General features: G+C 54.8%; 1 protein-coding gene and 1 non-coding gene across 8 annotated transcripts in view; both read left to right on the plus strand.

The window, feature by feature from the left end:
* Nucleotides 1-3,595: 3,595 nt before the first annotated feature.
* The window catches only part of SLC43A2 (solute carrier family 43 member 2), a 53,597-nt gene continuing 34,462 nt past the window's right edge, over nt 3,596-22,730 (plus strand). Inside the window, exons 1-5 of one of the 7 annotated variants that reach the window (XM_063629693.1) lie at nt 3,596-3,978; nt 5,764-5,963; nt 16,875-17,082; nt 18,575-18,630; nt 20,373-20,449. In XM_063629693.1, the coding sequence (XP_063485763.1) occupies nt 5,804-5,963; nt 16,875-17,082; nt 18,575-18,630; nt 20,373-20,449 (501 nt within the window). In that variant the 5' untranslated portion in view covers nt 3,596-3,978; nt 5,764-5,803. The other 6 variants (XM_055256358.2, XM_063629691.1, XM_063629695.1 and 3 more) reach the window with 6 other exon arrangements.
* On the plus strand, nt 17,330-17,431 carry LOC129470875 (small nucleolar RNA U13). The gene has a single exon (XR_008653394.1). It is a non-coding gene; the product is annotated as a small nucleolar RNA U13 (small nucleolar RNA).

The raw sequence follows: 22,730 nt of genomic DNA on the forward strand, positions 1-22,730 counted from the left end.
ACATGAGATTCCATCTAGCACAATTATTTAAATCATTCCCCCACCAATGGAAGGTTGCGTTGTTCTGATCTGTTTTGATACAACAAGCAATGACATAGTGTACAACTTTGTCCATATTTATTTATTTATTTTTTTTTTTTGAGACGGAGTTTCGCTCTTGTTGCCCAGGCTGGAGTACAGTGGCACGATCTCAGCTCACTGCAACCTCTGCCTCCTAGGTTCAAGCGATTCTCCTGCCTCAGCCTCCTGAGTAGCTGGGATTACAGGCACCCGCCACCACGCCCGGCTAATTTTATATTTTTAGTAGAGACGGGGGTTTCTCCATGTTGGTCAGGCTGGTCTCGAACTCCCGACCTCGGGTGATCTGCCCACCTTGGCCTCCCAAAGTGCTGGGATTATAGGCGTGAACCACCGCGCCAGGCCCCATATTTATTTTTACATTTGTGCAAGTTTTTCTATAGAATAGATTCCTAGAAGCAGGGTTGTTGAGTTGTAGGGTAAGGAAGTTAGACACTTCTGTACTTACTCCAAATTGTCTCCAAAAATGTTGCCTGGATTTGTATTCTCACAAATTATGGGGCAATCCATTTCCCCACACTCAATCTGATCAGTTAAAAAATGGTATCTCATTATTTTACCTTGGTAAAAATAAAGTAACATACGCTAAAGCTTCTTTATTTTTTTATTTTTTGAGATGGAGTCTCTTTCTGTCGCCCAGGCTGGAGTGCAGTGGCACAATCTCGGCTCTGCAACCTCTGCCTCCTGGGTTCAAGCAATTATCCTGCCTCAGCCTCTCGAGTAGCCAGGACTCCAGGCACGTGCCACCACGTCCAGCTAATTTTTTTGCATTTTTATTAGAGATGGGGTTTTGCCAGGTTGGTCAGGTTGCTCTCGAACTCCTGACCTCAGAGGATCTTCCCGCCTTGGCCTCCCAAAGTGCCGAGATTACAGGTGTGAGCCACTGTGCCCAGCCACTAAAGCTTCTAAAAAGTATATATAATTTTTTTGTGTGTGTTTAGCCATCAACAATTGTATCTCATTACAATTTAAATTTCTGAGTATTCTAAGGTTGAGTTTCTTTTCTGTCTTGGCTCACTGCAACCTCTGCCTCCCAGGTTCAAGCCATTCTTGTGCCTCAGCCTCCTGAGTAGCTGGGATTATAGGCGCCCACCACCATGCCCAGCTAATTTTTGTACTTTTTGTAGCAATGGGGTTTTGCCATGTTGGCCAGGCTGGTCTCGAACTCCTGACCTCAGGTGATCCACCCACCTCAGCCTCCCAAAGTGCTGGGATTCCAGGTGTGAGCCACCGCGCCTGGCCTTTTGCCACTTTTCATGAGTTCATGTTTTCATTCCACAAACTCATATTGTGCAACTGCTTTGTGCTTGCTTCTCTATCAAGGGCTAGTTATACAAAGTTGAATAAGACACCGTCCTGCCCCCAAAGAGTTCATAGTCAATTAGAGAGGAAGACAAACAGATGAATAGCTAATTAAAAAACAATGCCAGCGGCCGGGTGCGGTGGCTCACGCCTGTAATCTCAGCACTTTGGGAGGCCGAGGCGGGTGGATCACGAGGTCAGGAGATCAAGACCACGGTGAAACCCCGTCTCTACTAAAAATACAAAAAATTAGCTGGGCGTGGTGGCGGGCGCCTGTAGTCCCAGCTACTTGGGAGACTGAGGCAGGAGAATGGCATGAACCCGGGAGGCGGAGCTTGCAGTGAGCCGAGATCGCGCCACTGCACTCCAGCCTGGGCGACAGAGCGAGACTCCGTCTCAAAAAAAAAAAAAAAAAAAAAAACAATGCCAGCAGTGGACAAATAAAGTGAGCAGTATTAATGGGGAGTGGTTAGGGAAGGCTTCCCAGAGGAGGTGCTGTCCAAAATGAGGCTATGTCGAGAGCTAGAGGAGAGAGAACAGCAGGTGCAGAAACCACAGGCGATTCCATGTGACTGGAGCGTTGGGGCCCAGGCAGGTCAGATGTCCTCCAGAGGGAGGGAGAGGGAGGAGCCTGTGTGGGTCAAATTGGGGAACTGGAGCTTTTTAATTTTATTTTTTTGAATCGGAGTCTTGCTTTGTTGCCCTGGCTGGAGTACAGTGGTGCAATCTCTGCTCACTGCAACCCCTACCTCCCCGGCTCAAGCAATTCTCCTGCCTCAGCCTCCCCGGTAGCTGGGATTACAGGCGCGTGCCACATCACCCAGATCTTTTGTTTTTTCAGATGAAGTTTCGCTCTTGTTGCCCAGGCTGGAGTGCAGTGGCACAATCTCGGCTCACTGTCAACCTCCACCTCTCGGGTTCAAGTGATTCTCCTGCCTCAGCCTCCAGAGTAGCTGGGATTACAGGTGTGTGCCACCACGCCCGGCTAATTTTTTGTATCTTTAGTAGAGACAGGGTTTCACCATCTTGGCCAGGCTGGTATCAAACTCCTGACCTTGTGATCCGCCCGCCTCAGCCTCCCAAAGTGCTGGGATTACAGGCATGAGCCACCGCGCCCAGCCATTTTTGTATTTTTAGTAGAGACAGGGTTTCACCATGTTGGCCAGGCTGGTCTTTAACTCCTGACCTCAAGTGATCTGCCCGCCTCAGCCTCCCAAAGTGCTGGTATTACAGGCGTGAGCCACCGTGCCCAGCCAGGAACTGGAACTTTATCCTGTTTTACAAATAAGTTTCTGAAGGATTTTGGCGGAGGTCACATTTACATTTCCCTTAGTACCCTGGGATGAGATGGGGGCTGGATTTGAGGAGCTGAAATTTGAAGGTGGCTCAACAGTAGTTACGGGCCTAAGGGCTCAGATGGACCGATTAGGTAAATATGTAGGAGATACAGCTGTATCAGCTTGATGGGGATGGAGTGAGGGAGAGGCAGAATCACAGCGACTGCCTAACAAATGTCTGATGAAAGGATGGTTCTCAGCAGGGCACTGTGAGTCATGCCTGTAATCCCTGCACTTTGGGAGGCTGAGGTGGGACGATCACTTGAGCCCAAGACTTTGAGACCAGCCTGGGCAACAGGGCAAGACCCTATCTCTACAAAAAATACAAAAATTAGCCAAGTGTGGTAGCATGCACCTGTGGTCCCAGCTACTTGGGAGGCTGAGGCAGAAGGATCACCTAAGCCCAGGAGGTCGAGGCTGCAGTGAGCTATGATCATGCCACCACACTCCAGCAGTCTGGGTGCCTGAGATCCTGTCTCAAAAAAAAAGAAAAAAGAGAGGGTTCTTGGTATCTAACTTCAGTAGACAGTAGTATGGTTATCTGAGAAAATGTGGAGGACAGTTTTGGGGGATATTTGAAGTATGTTTGACCCTGCAGTGCCCTCAGGCTGCTCAAAGAGGAGGGAAGGGTGAAGGAAGAGATTTTTCAGATGGCAGTTGAAAGCTTGTGAGTGGGAAGGGTTCCACAGGGTGAGGAACCGGGGAGGTTACCAGCTGGAGCCACTCCCCAGCAGGCTGACAGCTCCAAGCCTCGTCTGGGGGTGGTTGCCCTCGCCAGGTGGCCCGGGCGGATTCTAGACAGTAGGGGGCACACTCGGACTGGGGCAGGTGGAGCAAGAGGGGTTTGGGGCTCCTACAGCCCTGGGGTGGTGGTGGGGTTTTATTTTTGGTTTTTATTTTGGTAGAGATGTTTCTCGCCATGCTGCCCAGGCTGGTCTCGAACTCCTGGCCCCAAGTGGCCCTCCGACCTTAGCCTCCCAAACCGCTGGGATTCCAGACGTGGACACCACGCGGCAGCCCTGGAGTGCTAAGCCAGCCCCCCCGGAGCAAGCCAGGGAGACCAAGCCGATTCTGGGGCAGTCAGACGGTCTTCCGAGGTCGGGCTAGTGCCTCGGATCCGGGGGACGAAGACGGGGAGCTGAGCTTTCGGAGCCCGGGCTTATCAGACGGGGACCCGGAGCCCCCTCGAACCCTCGCTGGCTTGTACCAGCTGGCGGACGTGGCCCGGAGCATCGCCCTGTGGAGGGACCTTCCCTGAAAGGTACGGGGAACGGGGTGAAGGTGGCCAGTGCGGGCAGGGAGCACCCAGATGACGATCAAGGGTGGAGGGTCCCCGGGGGACCGAGCAGTGCGTGAACACGGGCGGAGAAAGGTCAGTCTGATGGGGGGACCTCAGGAGACCCCGTCCTAGGACAGGACAGACCAGCCCCAAATCCCCTTGCAGATTTCCAAGGGCCAATTTCCAGGGACCGGGCAGACGGCACCCGGGAGAGGGGAAGGGGTCAGTGCATCAGCAGGGGGCGCCACGGCTGGACCGGGTCCGGGATCCCAGGCCCCGAATACACCGGGACGGGAACCACCGGGGCGGGGGAGCGAGGAATCAGGACGCAAAGCCCGAGGCGGCGGGGACGGCGGCGCTGCGCGGGGAGGAGGCGGGGTGGGGATTCGAGAATGGAACCACCGTGCGGAGCCGGCGCATCTGGGCGTGGTGACTGGCGCGCAGGGGGCAGCTGGGGACGGCGGGGCGGCCGCGGGAGAGCCCGGCTGGGGGCGCTGGTGGCCCGGCGGCCTCGGTGGGGAGTCCGCTGGGGGCCGGGACGCGGAGCCGGAGCCCCAGCCTGGCAGGGTCAGGCCGCTGGAGAGGCCGCGGGGCGATGTCGCCGGGGGTTCCCGGCTGCGCTGTGACTCGGGTTGAAGACTGCAGAGCGGAGGCCCGGCCCGCAGCGCCCAGGCCCCTCCCGCCCCCCATCTCTCTTGTTTGTCTCCGAGTCCGGCCGGAACCGGCTTCTGCTCGCGGCGGGGCGGGCGGGGGGCTGGCTGCTGATTGGTCGACGCCTGTTTCCAGCCCCGCTCAGCCAATCAGCGGGCGGCAGTGTTTTCTTCTTGGGGTCGGAATAAAAGGGCTGGAATAAAAGAGGGCAGAAAAGGCGCCGGGCGGGCCCGACACACGCCGGAGGAGCCGGGTGAGCTGGAGCCGGGGATCGCAGCCGGGGCGAGGGCGCGGGGGCAGAAGCGGCCGCCGAAGGGGCGTAGGGAGAAAACGTGGGAATAAGAGGAGAGAGATGGAGTGATGAGGGGCCGCCAAGTAAGAGATGACGAACAGATGCGGGCTGGGGATGGAGGCGCGGGGGTCCGAGGCCATGGAAATGGACGAGTTGCCGGGGAAACGCCCGAGATGGGGGTCGCGCGGCTGGCTCGCGCCGCCGGTTTGAACCGGCTCCTCGTCTCCCACGCCGGGTTCGCGTGGCCGCAGCGCCTAGCGACCTAGACGGCGGCCAATGGCGCGGCAGTTCCTGCGCCGTCCGGCCAATGAGCGCGCCGGGGCGGGCCGTTCCGTAGCTCTGGGCGCTGATCTTGTGGTTGAAGAAACCAATTCTGGGGAAGGGTCTCGGGCGCGGGCGGGAGGGCACCTGTCAGGGTCCCTGGGAGAGGCAGCCCTCGGATCTGCCCCTGCCCACCTGACGCTGCGTTCCATGCTGGCCCCAGGCGATGTCAGTCCTGCTGCAGGCCAGGACTAGTTCCACGGCCCTGAGCATGCGTTAGCCCCTTCTTGCCTCCATGCCTCAGTTTACCTCGGAGTGAGCTGCGGGAGACGTCTCCCTGCCTGGCCGGGGCGGCTCTGTCGTAGCGGAGGGTAGCGGTACGAGCCGGCCGCGGGGTAGGGGTGGCCCAGGTCCGGGCAGGGCTGGGGTTCGCCGCCTCCGCTGCGCGCACCGGCCACCGCGGCCGGGGAGGGGTGACAGTCCCGAGCCCTGCGGCAGCGGCAGCTGGGGGCGGCCGCAGGGGCTGGGCAGGACCGGCCGCTGACGCCGAGGTCTGTGCGCAGGTGGTGCAGAGCCGGAGCCGGAGCCGCCCCGCGCCGCACCATGGCGCCCACCCTGGCCACTGCCCATCGGCGCCGCTGGTGGATGGCCTGCACGGCCGTGCTGGAGAACCTCCTCTTCTCGGCAGTCCTCCTGGGCTGGGGCTCGCTGCTCATCATGCTCAAGTCGGAGGGCTTTTACTCCTACCTGTGTACCGAGCCAGGTGAGACAGGCGCCTGGGGCTGCCGGGGGCTCCTGGAGCCAGGGCTTTGGGAGGGGGCGGGATGGGGGCGAAGACCTAGCGAGCCACAGCACCGCATTGCCCAGTGCCTCTCGGGTATCAAAAGGCCCATCTGATCCTCACCCAGCCCTGCCGGGTACTCGTCATTGCCCCTGTTTTGTGGACGAAGACATGGAGGCTCAGAGCGATCTGTCTTGCGCAAGGCCACAGAGCCTGGGCCTGCAATCCACCCAGAACCCCACCTGCTGTCCAGGGTGTTCCTTCCACCCGCTACGAACATTGCTGGACTCCTCTCCTCTCCTCCCAGCCCTGGAACATAGCTTGGCTGGTAGTAAACATGTTGCTGTCTGCTTGTGAGAAAGAGGAACTCCAGATTTAGGGGCTGGGGTGCAGCAAGAGAGGAAGTGGCCTTGCCTCCTCCACCCCAGGGAGGGCTCATCTAGAATCTAGACGTTCCTCAGTCCATTGTGGAGGCTCCCAAGTGCTTGCTGGACACAATTTCTCGTCTATTTTTGCTGCCTTATTATTCTCCAAAGGACATTTCCCCCACGGGCCCTGAGGACATCTCCGTGGCTTTCCAACCTCATGGGCATGAAGGGGGAAGAGAAGAAGGGAGCATTTATGGAAATGATGTTAGGCTTGTTCTCTGCTCTTTGCCTCGTCACTGGAATTGCTGAAGGCAGGCTGAGGATGCTTCTCTACATGACATCTGCACCACCCAACACACACTCACCTTCACACTTTCACACCCTGTTGGAGGATCCTGATTACTACAGGGCAGTAGTTTCAGCCCCACAGGAGGGCCACAGCAGCCCCCAGCCTCTAGCCTCCTACCCTCCTTCTTAGGCAACCTTGACAGGAAATGTTTCCCTCTGCCTTCTCCTTGATCCCAACGGTAACTGAGCTCACATAATCTCTCTCGCCAGTGCTAGAGTGCCCTTAGATGGAGGTAGCCCAGGTTTGACTTCCTGAATCCCCAGCAGCAGGCCTTTTCTTTCTAGAGCTCTTTGCAGGAAGAGAAAGCTTTGGACCAGCTCATGCTGGGTGTAATCCTTTGTGGAAGCCTCCCTGTTTCCCTTCTCTGATCTGCCCTGGAGATTCCTGTGTGTCCCAGTCTCTAGGGAGGGAGGCTTAGCTGGAGAGGTTCAGGGCAGGAGAAAGCAGGCGAATGCAGAGGCCGCGGGGAGAGGATAGAAAGTATATGATTTATAACTAACCTTTAGCCTTTAGCCACTCAAAAATATTTCCTAATAGCCTAAGGGTTCTTGGCAGGCCTTTCCCCACATCAGCAAGAAATCTTGGGAGTTGGGAAGAGTCAGACCTTGTTCCCTGAACAAGCTTTCTGCTTTGGCCAAGAGTTGTTAGGAGATTAATGCCTGTCCCCGAAAGGCACAGGTTGGAGTGTTTGCTGCTTCCTCTTCTTTCCTCTCTCCTCCCTTAGAGTCGTGACCCTTCCTGCTCGCCTCCCTGATGGGCTCTTTCAAGCTGGACACAGGGTTTAAAAAAAAAAAAAAAAAAGAAAGAAAAAAAGCAGAAAAAAAAGTCATCATCCACAGAGAAAGCTTTTAATGTCTCACCCAGACCAGAGAACTGTTGTGGGCAGGTTTTTTTTTTGTTTTTTGTTGTTTTTTTTTTTACCCACCATGGTGTCGGAAGGTCAGATTCTAGGACTTTTTTTTTTTTTAATAGATTGTCCACGGATTTAATTGATTGTATGGTTTTGGCAGAATTGGGTCTGGTCCCTTCATTCCTGCCTCAACCTCAGCTTCTTCCTCTGTCTAAGTGGGAGGAGTCCCAGAGATTGTGCCAACGCGGTGCTGAGTTGGTGTTTTAAGCCCTGGGCAGACTTGACAGGTAGCTCCTCTAAACCGAAGTGAAGGTGAAGGGTCAGGATTGTGGGTTGAACATCAACTTTTTTTCCCGTACTTTTGCTCCTGCCTCCAATTTTGGTTTTTCTGATTATCTGGCAAACATGCTGGGCCCACGTCCTGGGCGGGAAGGCTGCTGATTCCACACAGCTTATCTCTCTGGACACACTGCTCCTTGATTCTTGGAGTCTGCATAACCAGTTTTCTTTTAGGCCAGAAATCCCCGCACTTGGCTCGTCTGGGAGTGCCTGGCGAAGTTAGGGTGAACGTTTCTGCTTCAGTCTAACATTTTCAAACTTGGTGCATGGCTGAATTGCAGGGAAGCAGTTAGGCCATTTTTGAATTTATTGAATTAGACTTGTGAAAGGCTGAGCAGTGTCCAGCTGATTGAGATGCAAATTTGTCAGCTTCGTGTCACTCTAGGACGATGCTTTAGTTTGTTTGTTTTCTAAAGAAAATTTGCCTGAACCTGTTGAAAGATTCTTAGAACTCTTTCTTAGGACTCCAGCCAGAATCTGGCCACAGACGTGGTATTGGGTTCCAGCCGGGTGAGGTGGCAGAAGGAAGGAAACAGCTCATTTCTCGGCTGCCCCTCAGTTTGTCCTTCCTTGCCTGCTGGGAGACATGGCAGGCTGGGTTTGGGGACCTGGGTGCGGGAAGCTGGCAACGGGTTTTGCACAACATCCTCCAGGTGTTGGCTGCTGGATGCCTCCCTCGTCCCCCTGGTGAGGGCAGGAGACCAATTGGGTTCTCAGCCCAAGAAGCACGGGGCTTCCCAGAGCTGTATCCTCTTGGCCTCTGGAATGGCAATGTGACCGTCCACGCCTGAGCTCTTTCTTCATTTTCTCTGTTGTCCAGTGGCCCCCACTTCAACAGGGCAGGGTCAGCCTGGGGGGCTGCGGCTAACTGTGGATGTTTTCTTTTTTCATTTGAGACAGGGTCTCGCTCTGTTGCCCAGGCTGGAATGTAGTGTTGCAATCACAGCTCACCACAGCCTTGACTTCTGGGCTCAAGCAATCCTCCCACCTCAGCCTCCTGAGTAGCTGGGACTACAAGTGTGCGCCACCATACTCAACTAATTTTTGTATTTTTTGTAGAGACAGGGTCTCGCCATGTTGCCTAGGATGTTCTCAAACTCCTGGGCTCAAGCGATCCTCCTGCCTCAGCCTCCCAAAGTGCTGGGCCTACAAGCATGAGCCATCATACCCAGTTAGTGTTTTGTTTTTGTTTTGGGGATTACAGGCGCCCACCACCATGCCCGGCTAATTTTTGTATTTTTAGTAGAGATGGGGTTTCGCCATATTGGCCAGGCTGGTCTCGAACTCCTGACCTCAGGTGATCTGCTCTCCTCTGCCTCCCAAAGTGCTGGGATTACAGGTGTGAGCCACCGTGCCTGGCCCTGGTTAGTTTTTGTTGTTGTTGTTGTTGTTGAGACAGAGTCTTGCTCTGTCGCCCAAGCTGGAGTACAGTGGTACGATCTCGGCTCACTGCAAGCTCCGCCTCCCGGGTTCACACCATTCTCTTGCCTCAGCCTCCCGAGTAGCTGGGACTACAGGCACCCGCCACTGCACCCAGCTAATTTTTTGTATTTTTAGTAAAGACAGGGTTTCACCGTAGTCTCGATCTCCTGACCTCGTGATCTGCCCGCCTCGGCTTCCCAAAGTGCTAGGATTACAGGCATGAGCCACTGCATCCGACCCCCTGGTTAGTTTTTCAACTTTTTTTGTTTTGTTTTGTTTGAGATGGAGTCTCACTCTGTCACCAGGCTGGAGTGCAGTGGCACAATCTTGGCTCACTGCAACCTCTGCCTCCCAGGTCCAAGCAATTCTCCTGTCTCAGCCTCCCAAGTAGCTGGGACTACAGGTGACTGCCACCACGCCTGGCTAATTTTTGTATTTTTTAGTAGAGATGTGGTTTTACCATATTGGTCAGGCTAGTCTCGAACTCCTCACCTCAGGTGATCCACCCGCCTTGGCCTCCCAAAGCCGTGGGATTACAGGTGTGAGCCACCGTACCCGGTCAAATTTTTTGTAGAGATAAAGGTTTCATCGTGTTGCTCAGGCTGGTCTCAAAACTCTTGGGCTCAAGTGATCTGCCGGCCTCAGCCTCCCAAAGTGCTGGGACTACAGGTGTGAGCCACCATACCCAGTTAATTTTTAAATGTTTCGTAGAGATAGGGGTTTCACCATGTTGCCCAGGCTGGTCTTGAACTCCTGGGCTCAGTCGATCCACCCACCTCGGGCTCCCACGTTGCTGGGATTATAGGCGTGACCCACTGCTCCAGGCATACATGTGGATCGTTAATCCCCTCTTTCTTGTAACCTAAACATTCAGTAAACATTGACGAAGGTGCCGTGCTGGGTGCAGAGCAAACAAGTCATCACACACATACCTGTGTAACCTGTATAATTCCAGGGGGTGGTCAGGCCCCCAAGAAAGCAGGGTGCCAGGAGCCAGAACGGCAGTGGAGATGTGGCTGCTACTGGGTGGGAGGGCCTCTCTGGGGTTCAGGCGGAAGCCTGGAAGTTGAGGAGGGGTGATTCAGGAGAGGAGGGTACACCCTGGAGGAGAGGAGAGAAGTGGGAAGGGGCCGGGCCTGCAGGGACTGGGAGGCCATTCAGGGAAACTGAATTTTTTTCCCAAGGCAGGAGGAAGCCAGGGAGGCAGAGGAGGGCGACGATCCAATTCCCCTGTTAGAGGCGCGTGTGAATTGCTGAGGGCTTGCCACATGCTGGTATGTTTGGGTGGCATAGAAACCAGAAGCCATCATGGCCTCTGCCCGAGGAAGTCACTCACGGTCTGACCATGGGCATGAAGGCCGACCCCGGTTGTGTGCTCTTGACCGCTGCAGTTGCTCTGCCTGTGGTGGTGGCAGGGAGCTTCTCACCCTGGCACAGAGGTCGCTGCGAGTTCACCCTGGCACAGAGGTCACTGCAAGGGCAGAGGGGCTGCCGCCCACCTTGGGGAAGCGGGGCCAGGCTTGATCCCCACGGGCTGAGTGAAGCTGCAGGTGTGGACAGGAGACTTCTCTGCTGCCTCGAGGACCTCTTTTTTCTTGGGGGACGGGGAGGCGGGGACGGAGTTTCACTCTTGTCGCCCAGGCTGGAGTGCAGTGGCGCAGTCTCGGCTCACTGCAACCTCTGCCTCTCGGGTTAAAGCGATTCTCCTGCCTCAGCCTCCCAAGTAGCTGGGATTATAAGCACCTGCCACCATACCCGGCTAATTTTTTGTATTTGTATTTGTTTTTTATTTTATTTTTTTTTGAGATGGAGTCTCAGTCTGTTGCCCAGGCTGGAGTGCAATGGCATGATCTCAGCTCACCGCAACCTCCATCTCCTGGGTTAAAGTGATTCTCCTGCCTCAGCCTCCCAAATAGCTGGGATTACAGGTGCCCACCACCACACCCGGCTAATTTTTGTGTATTTTTAGTAGAGACAGGGTTTCACCATGTTGGCCAGGCTGGTCTCCAACTCCTGACCTCAGGTGATCCACCAGCCTTGGCCTCCCAAAGTGCTGGGATTACAGGTGTGAGCCACCGCGCCCGGCCGGATAGCTTTCTTAAATCCAGCCTTTCAGTTTTATTGCTGTAAATGTGACTTTTAAACTTTTCCCCCAGTTTATTTGCAATTTTAAAAATTCCATAGCAACGGGTAAGAAGGTTTAAAGGCTGGGGCCGGCAGCCTCAGGATGCGTCTCAGAGAAGAGCTGGCGGCTTTGGCTCTTCCCACTGCCCCAGCCTCCCTCCTTCTTGGTTCGTGACCTCATTTCCCTCCCAGACATCCGCTGGCCACCCCTGGCTTCTGGTGTCCATGAAGGTCCTGTCCAGCTTAGGCTGGCACTCAGGGACCTCGTGGGACAGTCTTAGTCCGGTGCTCACCAAGCGATATTCAGGGCCTCCTGGTGTTGCCGACGCCATGGGCAGCCTTTTCCCGGCTCTGTTCTCTCAGCATTTTCTCTCTGGGATATGAGCCTCTAACCCAGGTAGGCCAGCATCGGCACAGCCCGAGCGGTAAGAGCGGGAGCTTCGGGGTCTGACAGCCTGGAGTCAAGCCCAGCTTCCTCAGGGACCCCCATGAGACCTTCGGCAAGTGACTTGCCTGCTCTGAGCATCCCTCGGGCATACGCTGACAGTATCCTCGTGGGGAATATGGGGTGGGCATGGGCACAGCCGTTGAGCGTGGCAGCTGGCACACACTTTCACTGCGCACATGGCAGCCGCTGCTGGGACCACTGCTCGGGGGCCAGGCCCTGGTCAGCCCAGGACAGCCTCTGCCTGTCCGTGCCCTCCTGCCTGTTGTTTGCTCTGTGTCTGAGCCGACCTCTCACCTACATCTCCCCTGCCGGACCGAGGACTGAGATGCTGCTTCCTGTTGCCGGATAGACTAAGGATTTGACAGACAGGAGATCCCGGGCAGGGGCCATGGGTGCGCTGTCCAGGGGCCCGCACCCTGGAGTGGGGGACTCAGAAAACAACCAGTCAGGGAAGGGGGCAGCTCAGGAATTGAGAGGGGACCTCAAGCCAGGTACTTCTTGGCCCCCTCAAGCATCATCTTGGAGGCCCCCCTCCCTTTGTCTCCCCGGGGTGTGGGGAGGCTCCTCTTTGACTCGGGGGAGACTGGGGGGCCACAGCACCCTCTTATCTCCCTGATTCCTCTGTAAAGATCTTGTGCGTCTTCTGCGAGCGGGGCTGGACGGTGTTCCTCCTCCCTGGCCCTGGGTCTCCCCCTGAGCCGCCCTGTTCCTGTTCTTGGCACTCACTGGCCACGCTGACTCTTGCCTGTCTTCTCGGTTCACCTTCTCTGGCCGGGCTGGGCTGGGTCACTTCTGGCCGCCCCCGAGGAGGCATCTGTTTAATAAACAGGTGCAGGTGTGGAGCAGAGCAGGCTGGCCCGGGGTCAAGCTCTAGGCTGGAAGCAGAGGGCCACCCCACGCCTTGGCACTTCCTGGGTGCTTAATCTGTCTCTCTCCTGGCCCACGGTGGCCCAGGTGGGAGGAGGGGGAGAGGAACAGCCTGGGTGTGTCTGTGTTTGGGCATCTGCTGGGGCTGTGACGGTGCGGGTGCGTGTGGGCTGTTTACTGTCAACAGAGCTTCTCGGCTCACCAAGGGCTTCCTTCCCTCCAGCAGGAGGGAGACTCTCAAATTGCTCCACAAGCAGAAGGAGAAGCCGCTCACCTCCCCCGCCCCAGGCGCATCTGTTGCCGGACAGGACGGCCTGGAGGCAGGCAGCCCGGCAGAGGGCCTGGTGGCCCCATCGGCAGGGATTTGTTTAAGAGGAGAAGGCTGTTGGCCTAAGTGCAAGGTCCCTGCCCCTGTGTGTAGTCGCTCCAGGGTAAAAGATGGGAAGGACAGATACCCTTGCCTCTACCCTGACCTTGCCTCTCCCCTATGTGGTTAAAGGGGTGACCAGATCTCTAATCAATTTAAGACTTTTGTTTGTTTGTTTGTTTGTTTGGAGACAGAGTCTCACTCTGTGGCCCGGGCTGGAGTGCACTGTTGGGATCTTGGCTCACTGCAACCTCTGCCTCCCGTGTTCAAGCGATTCTCCTACCTCAGCCTCCAAAGTAGTTGGGGTTACAGGCACCTGCCACCACACCTGGCTAAATTTTTTTTGTATTTTTAGTAGAGATGGGGTTTCACCACGTTGGCCAGGGTGGTCTCAAACTCCTGACCTCAAGTGGTCCACCTGCCTCAGTCTCCCAAAGTGCTGGGATTACAGGCATAAGCCACCGCGCCCGGCCTAGCCTTGGGATTTTTATCTTCTGGCTCCAGATGAGAAAACCCATGGGTTTAGAGACCCAGCTGCGGTTCCTCCCTGGGGTAACTGGAGGTCCCTGGTGCCTTTACTCATAGGCAGTGCTGCCTCACCCACTCCATTCCTCGTGCCTGTGGCTCCTGCTTGCAGCAGTAGAACCTACGGCCCCCCAAGCCCTCAGTCATTCCACGGCCCCTGTGCAGTCACTAGCTCCAGACTGTGCATGGCCCCACAAGTCACACATCCTAGGCCCTGGCGTGCCCTCTCCATCCATCCTCTCTGTCACCTCTGCTGGTTTGCTCCTATCTGCATGTCAGCCTGGAAATGGCTGTTGCTTTGTAGAGACCCTCTTTCCCCGACTTCAGAGCCAATTCCTTTGCTGCTGGCAGAGCTGGCATTTGAAACCAACACCAGCTCACAAAGCAGCTCCTCCTTTCCAGAAGCTGCCGCACTGTGGATGGGCGAGTGGCCCAGGCCCGCCGGCTGAGGTGGTGTACGTGAAGCTCTGAGCTCGACCCTGACGGGCTCGAGGACCCCGTCTGCCATGTGCTTTGGCTGACCGTGTGGTGGACCTTGTTTTTGGAAAACCGAGAGAAAGTGGCTGAGGGGGAATCTGGTTGGTAAGGTTGTATTGCTATGGCTCCAAGTGATTGACTTGTGGTTCTGATCTCCTTAAATCCCCCCTAGATTCAACTTGGTTCTGTTGATTCCTCTCTCGATCCTTTTGGCCATTGTGATCTGGTTCCATTGTTTTTTTGTTTTGTTCTATTTTGTTTTTCGAGATGGGGTCTCACTCTATTGCCCAGGCTGGAGTGCAGTGGTGTGATCTCAGCTCACCGCAACCTCCGCCTCCCGGGTTCAAGCAATTCTCCTGTCTCAGCCTCCTGAGTAGCTGCGATTATAGACGCCCACCACGCCCGGCTAATTTTTGTATTTTTAGTAGAGACAGGGTTTCACCTTATTGGCCAGGCTAGTCTCGAACTCCTGGCCTTAGGTGATCCACCCGAAGGGCTGGGATTACAGACTGAGCCACTGTACCTGGCCTGATTCTGTTTTGTTTGTTTGTTTGTTTGTTTTTGAGACAGAGAGTGCAGTGGTGTGTGATCTTGGCTCACTGAATCTGTTCCCCGGGTTCAATGATTCTCCTGCCTCAGCCTCCCGAGTAGCTGGGATTACAGGCATGTGCCACCATGCCTGGCTAATTTTTGAATTTTTAGTAGAGATGGGGCTTCACCATGTTGGCCAGGCTGGTCTTGAACTCCTGACCTCAGGCGATCCACCCGCCTCTGCCTCCCAAAGTGCTAGGATTACAGGCGTGGGCCACCACACCTGGCCCTGTTGTTTTTATTCATTCAGTAAACAGCTATTGTAGGCCAAGACCTGGGTGAGATACTGGGGACACAGAAGTGACCACAATGCAGGCCCTGCCCTTCAGTGCTCACAGCCCTGGGGGATTAGACGTGCCTTTGCGCTTCCACACACGCTAACGGGCCTGTGCTCCCCGCAGCCATTGCATCCGGCTCTGTGCCGGCTATTGGTGCCGTGATTCCACCCGGAGCCTCCAATAGCGGCAATCATCGTAATAACCACGAGAACAGCAGCAACTTATAGCTGTTTGTTATTAAGTGCTTTCTATGCCTGGGTGAGCTCTAGAAGGTTTTCTGAGTTTTTCTCATTGATCTTCCCCCAAACCCTAGGAGGTGGATCTTATCATTATATGATGTCCATTTTATAGATAAGGGAACTGAGCTAGAGCAAGGTCATGCAGGTAGAAAGTGGAGGAACAAAAACTGGAAGCTAGAAACCAGATTCCAGTTCCACGCTTGTCATCCACACGGCCCCGGCGGGGCTCCTTGGCCACACGTTGGCATGAAGCACGATTCCACCTGTGCGCATCCTTTCCAGTGACCTTGGAGGAGCCCCGGGAGGCCCGAGCAAGCCTTTGCAAAGCTCAGCGCTACAGCCCTGGCGCCAGAGGGCTGCAATTGGAAGGCAGGCAGTTATCGGAAGAAAAGCGTTTGCTTGACTCTCCCAGTGTGACCTCACATCTAATCAAAGTCGGCTCCTGTTTCCTGCAGGATTAGTCAGCATCTCTTAACTAGCAGTCCCGGCCAGGAGAGCTTCTCAGCCACGTTCCCAGCCCGTCCTCCACCTTCCCGTCTTCAGCTGCCACAGCACTTTTCTCTTCCTTTTTGTGTTGTTTTGGTGCTGGGTGGACTTTGGAGGGGGCCATTAAGGGCTGGGTGTGGCAGACACACCAGACTCAGCACCCAGCGAGGTCTGGGCATGGCCATGGGATGGCATCACAATGACCCCGGCAAGGAAAATAAGAAAGGTGCATATCGGCGGGGTGCGGCAGCTCACGCCTGTGATCCCAGCACTTTGGGAGGCGGAGGTGAGAGGATCACCTGAGATCAGGAGTTTGAGACCAGCCTGGGCAACATGGTGAAACCTCCGTCTCTACTAAAACAAAAATTAGCCGGGCACGGAGGCAGGTGCCTGTAATCCCAGCTCCTCGGGAGGCTGAGGCAGGAGAATTGCTTGAACCTGGGAGGCAGAGGTTGCAGTGAGCTGAGATCGTGCTACTGCACTCCAGCCTGGGCAACAGAGTGAAACTCCGTCTCAAAAAAAAAAAAAAAAAAAGAAAAAGAAAATATCAGGGGGAGAAGGTGGCATCTGTTCTATGTTTGAGAAGGCAGCTGGACTTCCCATTGAAGGAGGCGCCCCAGTCTCCCCACATGGACAGAGGAGAACCAGGCTATTGGGGTGAGACCAGTGCTTGTGCTTCCCAAGTGGTCTGGGGTCTGCCTCCATATTGGCTGCAGTCTGTCCCCATGGACGTAGCTGCCGTGAGAAGGTTCTCGCCAGCCTGGGGCCCCACAGCCAAGGCTGGGCCCTGAGGTCTGCTGTTCTAGGGTGGCGATGCTCTCAAACGGGACTCTCAGCCTGGGCTGTGTTGCTCTTCAAGGGACACGCGAAGCTCCTGAAACTGTGGATAAACCTTGGTGTGCATTTTCTGGGGAGGTCTTTATTGGATTCTTCAAAGGGTCCGTGGCCCCCACAAAAGTTAAGAACCTCTACGTTTTCACTCCAGGGAACTTGGGCCAAATGGCCATCCAAGCCTGCTGCAGGGGTAGCCTGAGCCCTCGAGAGGCCCCCAGCCAGCCCTGGCATTCCCAGTGGGGGGGACTCTGAATGGGCACCTGCCCTTCTGATCTTTGGGAATCCCTGTCATGACCCTGAGGTCAGGGTTTCCTTCCCTCTTCACACAGAGAATGTCACCAATGGCACAGTGGGCGGCACAGCAGAGCCGGGGCACGAGGAGGCGAGCTGGATGAACGGCTGGCTCAGCTGCCAGGCGCAGGATGAGATGCTAAATTTGGCCTTCACTGTGGGCTCCTTTCTGCTCAGTGCCATCACCCTGCCCCTGGGTATCGTCATGGACAAGTATGGCCCGAGGAAGCTCAGGCTGCTGGGCAGGTCAGTGCGGGTCCCTTAGGGGGCAGGGAGTGGGCAGGTGGACCCCTGGGCTGAGTTCCCCACAGAAGGGTATCCTGGTCATACCTGATAGCAGGTGTACCGTGGAGCTCCCTGAAGGCCCTCCCGTCCGCCACCGAATCAGCAGGTGCTGTGGTCCTCGCCGTGCTCCAGTGCCAAATAAGAAAAGCTCCAGGCTCCAGGCCGCCCGGGGACTGGAGTTGCTTGTCGCTAAGAATATGGGTTTCCGGTCGCTTTGTAGTTCATAAGCGCGATAACTGGGGTTTCACTCTCATGTGAGACATGCTTCCCTCAAACCTTGTTACGAAGCTGGCACAGTATCCATCTGATGAGAAAAAAAAACAAAACAAAACACTGGTTTCCACAGCCCGTTTGACCTTATAGCTCCACCAGAAAAAAGATTGTCAACACGTACCGCCAATATAATAAGCACATGGAATTATAAATGATGTATATCTGTGCTTTTTTTTTTTTTTTTTTCCAAGACAGAGTCTTGCTCTGTCGCCCAGGCTGGAGTGCGGTGGCGTGATCTCGGCTCACTGCAACCTCTGCCTCCCCAGTTCAGGCAATTCTCCTGTCTCACCCTCCCGAGTAGCTGGGATTACAGGCGCCCACCACACCCAGCTAATTTTTATATTTTTATTTTTTTCATATTTATTTATTTATTTAATTTTTTTTTTTGAGATGGAGTCTCCCTCTGTCGCCCAGGCTGGAGTGCAGTGGCGCAGTCTCGGCTCACTGCAAGCTCCACCTCCCGGGTTCACGCCATTCTCCTGCCTCAGCCTCCCGAGTAGCTGGGACTACAGGCGCCCGCCACCACGCTCGGCTAATTTTTTGTATTTTTAGTAGAGACGGAGTTTCACCGTGTTAGCCAGGATGGTCTCAATATCCTCACCTCGTGATACCCGCCTCAGCCTCCCAAAGTGCTGGGATTACAGGCGTGAGCCATCGTGTCTGGCCCCTATGCCATTCTTTTTTTTTTCTTTTGAGATGGAGTTTTGCTCTTGTTGCCCAAGCAACTGGAGCTGGAGTGCAGTGGCTCCCAGCCCCCTGTGCCATTCTTAATGTGCTTTATAATACATATACAAAATGAAAATGGGCTGGGCACGGTGGCTCACACTTGTAATCCCAGCTTTTTGGGAGGCAGAGGTGGGTGGGTCACCTGAGGCCAGGAGTTCGAGACCAGCCTGGCCAACATGGTGAAACCCCGTCTCCACTAAAAATACAAAGATTAGCCAGGCGTGGTGGCGGGCGCCTGTAATATCCCAGCTACTCGGGAGGCTGAGGCAGGAGAAATGCTTGAACCCAGGAGGCGGAGGTTGCAGTGAGCTGAGATCACGCCACTGCACTCCAGCCTGGGCAACAGAGCGAGACTCCGTCTCAAGGAAAACCAAAAGAAAAAAACAAAAACAAAACAATAACACTGAATAAAGTCATAATGGTAAATAACATTCCGTTTCTGCTTGGCTTTTAGCGCCTGCTTCGCGGTTTCCTGCTTGCTGATTGCGTATGGAGCAAGTAAACCAAACGGTGAGTGTGCTCTTCCTCCATCTTTTGTCAGGGACTGGGGAGAGAGCGCCCCGAGCTGCTCCCAGACCCACCTGCTCTTGGACACTGTCCTGGGCTTGCTGCTCACTGCTCAAGTTAGAGGGGACACCTGTTAGGCCTCTACTCAGTTACTGACCTCAAATGGACGGCGGGATCAGGGAGCAGCCACCCCAGACAGGAGCTGCCAGGATATGAGCAACTTCCATCTCATCACCAAACCAAGCCAGGCCCTCACTGATGCCAACCTGAGAGGCAAGTTCTAAGAACCAGGCCGGCTGTAGGGGCACGGTCCTCAGTGTGTGCAGAAGTCACGAGCCGAGTCCCCTCCAGGCAGCACAGGCCAAAGCATGAAGGATAGCTTAGAAGCCACCTGGTCCACAACCCTGTTCAGGTAGAGCCGTTGTTTTAAGGATTATAGAGCAAACACCAAAAAAGGACTTGAGTTTCACCGAAATCTCAGCCAGGCTCATCTACTGATTTTCAGGAACCTATATTTTTGGTTTCAGTGAAGTAGCTTCCTTAGGCCTCCTGCTTGCTGCTGTTTCTTTTTTTGTTGTTGTTGTTGTTTTGTTTTGTTTTAGAGACAGGGTCTCTCTCTGTCACCCAGGTTGGAGTGCAGTGGTGCAGTCACAGCTTACTGGACCCTGGACCTCCCGGGCTCAAGTGATCGTCCTACTTCAGCCTCCAGAGTAGCTGGGACTACAGGCACGCACACACACACCTGGCTAATTTTTTTTCTTTTTTTGAGATGGAATCTCCCTCTGTTGCCCAGGCTGGAGTGCAGTGGCGCGATCTCGGCTCACTGCAACCTCCACCTCCCAGGTTCATGCCATTCTCCTGCCTCAGCCTCCTGTGTAGCTGGGACCACAGGCGCCCGCCACCACACCTGGCTAATTTTTTGTATTTTTAGTAGAGACGGGGTTTCACCGTGTTAGCCAAGATGGTCTCCATCTCTTGACCTCGTGATCCACCCGCCTCAGCCTCCCAAAGTGCTGGGATTACAGGCGTGAGCCACCGCGCCTGGCTTCACCTGGCTAATTTTTAACTTTTTTTAGAGATGGGTTCTCATTTTGTTGCCCAGGCTGGTCTTGAATCCCTGGACTCAAGCAATTCTCCTGCTTCAGCCTCCCAAAGTGTTGGGATTCTAGGCGTGAGTCACTGCCTGGACACTGCTAATATTAATTGGAGAAAAGAGGGTGGGTGTGCACCTTTTTCAAGAGCCCACGCTTTGTGAAATAGGCAAGAGGAGGCTGGGCACGGTGGCTCACGCCTGTAATCTTAGCACTTTGGGAGGCTGAGATGGGCAGATCACCAAAGGCCAGGAGTTCGAGACCAGCCTGGCCAACATGGCAAGACATACAAAAATTAGCCGAGTGTGGTGGCGCATGCCTGTAATCCCGGCTACTTGGGAGGCTGAGGCAGGAGAATCACTTGAACCCGGGAGTCAGAGGTTGTAGGAGCCAAGATGGCGCCCTTGCACTCCAGCCTGAGTGACAAGAGCAAAACTCCGTCTCAATTAAAAAAAAGAAAAAGAAAAAGAAATAGGAGGCTAGAGGAGGGATGAGAAAGGGGCAGTTCCACTCCCCAGATGTCAGGTACTAACCCTGGCCTGCATTTACTGGATTTACAGGGAGCCTGCACCGCTCAGGACTCTGAGCCGGTCCCGGCTTCCCAGGAGCTCAGCTGGAGTCTCCTCCACTCACGAGCTTTCCATTTCCCCACAGCTCTCTCTGTGCTCATCTTCATCGCCCTGGCTCTGAATGGCTTTGGTGGGATGTGTATGACCTTCACCTCATTAACAGTGAGTACAGACTTTTTAAAGCTCTGTAGTTCAGTAATCTGCTTCTAAATTTGAGGCCACTTTGATTGCTTTCTATTTCCTTGCCTTCCATGTGCCTGCATGTGCCTGGGTGTCCCAAACAGTAGAGGGGCTATGGGCGAGGTGGCCTGGCAACAGAGCCTGGCAGAGCCTCCTCAGCTGAGGTCCACAGGCAGCAAGGCGTGGCTCTCACAATCCCTTGCCTTTCTTTTTTTTTTTTCTGAGACGGAGTCTTGCTCTGTCGCCCAGGCTGGAGTGCAGTGGCACGATCTCGGTTCACTGCAACCTCCGCCTCCCAGGTTCAAGCGATCCTCCTGCCTCAGCCTCCCGAGTAGCTGGGACTACGGGCATGCGCCACCACACCCGGCTAATTTTTGTATTTTTAGTACAGATGGGGTTTCGCCATGTTGGTCAGGCTGGTCTCAAACTCCTGACCTCAGGTGATCCACCCGCCTCGGCCTCCCAAAGCGCCAGGTGACAGGCGTGAGCCACCTTGCCTGGCCGACATTCCCTGCCTTCTGATCTGGGCTTTGACGCTGAGGAAGCAGCTCACTAGCCTTGTGCCCACGGAGGCAGAGGCAGGAAGACAAAACGCTGCCGCCCACTTTCTTTTCCTGTTTTCCTCAGCAGCTGTCATCAGGGTCTCCGGGAGCTTCTGCTCATGGAGCAGCCTGAACACCCGCCTCCCGTGGAACTGCCCCAACCTTTGCCTTTGTCCGGAGCCAGACGGAAAACTCAGGGAACACCTGGTCTTCTGCTCCTCTTGTTTCCTCCGTGCCCGGGCATAGACAGTCCCCTGGGGGAGATGTTTTCTCGGGGTACTGAGCACCCCCTTGTTGGGAGTCTCAGGACATCACAAAATGTGCTTCTTCTTGATGTCAGGGAGGCAGAAGGAAGGTGGGGTCGAAAGAAAGAAAGTCAAAAAAGGGGCCGGGTGTGGTGGCTCACACCTGAAATCCCAGCACTTTGGGAGACCGAGGCAGGCGGATCACTTGAGGTCAGGAGTTTGAGACCAGCCTGGCCAGCATGGTGAAACCCTGTCTCTACTAAAAAATACAAAAATTAGCCAGGCGGGTAGTGCATGCCTGTAATCCCAGCTACTCGGAGGCTGAGGCAGGAGAATTGCTGGAACCTGGGAGGCAGAGGTTGCCGTGAGCCAAGATCGAGCCACTGCACTCCAGCCTGGGCGACAGAGGCAGACTCTGTCTCGAAAAAAAAAAAAAGAGAAAGAAAGTCAAAAGAGGAACCAAAAAGTCTCTCCCAGAGGGAAGAAGGGAACTCTCTGTGGCTCGCCCAGTTGGGCAATCATGCCATTCAGAGCTGGCCACTGGGAAAGAAGTGAGAATAATAGCTTTCTTCCGAGAGACTTCTGTCCAGCAAGGAAACCTCGCCTGTGTCAGTTTACAGGAGAAAAAGTTTCTAAGACGCAATATCTACCATTACTATTCGTAGTACACTCTGGTTTCCGATTTCCCTTGTCGTGCCATTGAAGGGTTCTTGTTCAGCTTTGAGGGAGCTCTGGGGGCTTCTGGGCCTCTTCTTTTTTTCTTTTTTCTTTTTTTTTTTTTTTTGAGTCTGCTCAGTCGCCCAGGCTGGAGTGCAGTGACGCAATCTCAGCTCACTGCAACCTCCGCCTCCCGGGTTCAGGCGATTCTCCTACCTCAGCCTCCTGAGTAGTTGGGACTGTAGGCATGCACCACCACGCCTGGCTAATTTGTGTATTTTTAGTAGAGACAGGGTTTCACCATGTTGGTCAGCCCGGTCTTGAACTCCCAACCTCAGGTGATCTGCCCGCCTCAGCCTCCCAAAGTGTCGGGATTACAGGCATGAGCCAAGGCGTCCGGCCGAAAACCAGCAACTCTTTCATCAGCATGAAAACTAAAAACCTGGCCTCACCTCCATTATTTTAGTCACGCTACGCCTCTGTCAGGGCAGGCCTGAATTTCGGGGATAAAGGAACGAGATGGTCGTTGACCTTGAGGACCTCACACTCTGAAATGCAGAGAGATGCTTTGTCATGAAAAACGACAAACCAACCATGAATCCCTGTTAAGAAAGACTTTAGGCCGGACGCGGCGGCTCACGCCTGTAATCCCAGCACTTTGGGAGGCCGAGGCAGGTGGATCATGAGGTCAGGAGTTTGAGACCAGCCTGGCCCAAGATGGTGAAACCCCGTCTCTACTAAAAAATACAAAAATTAGCTGGGCATGGTGGTGGGCGCCTGTAGTCCCAGCTACTCGGGAGGCTGAGGCAGGAGAATCGC

Source organism: Symphalangus syndactylus, chromosome 20 (genome assembly GCF_028878055.3).
Source record: "Symphalangus syndactylus isolate Jambi chromosome 20, NHGRI_mSymSyn1-v2.1_pri, whole genome shotgun sequence".
In the NCBI taxonomy this organism is placed as follows: Eukaryota; Metazoa; Chordata; class Mammalia; order Primates; family Hylobatidae; genus Symphalangus; species Symphalangus syndactylus.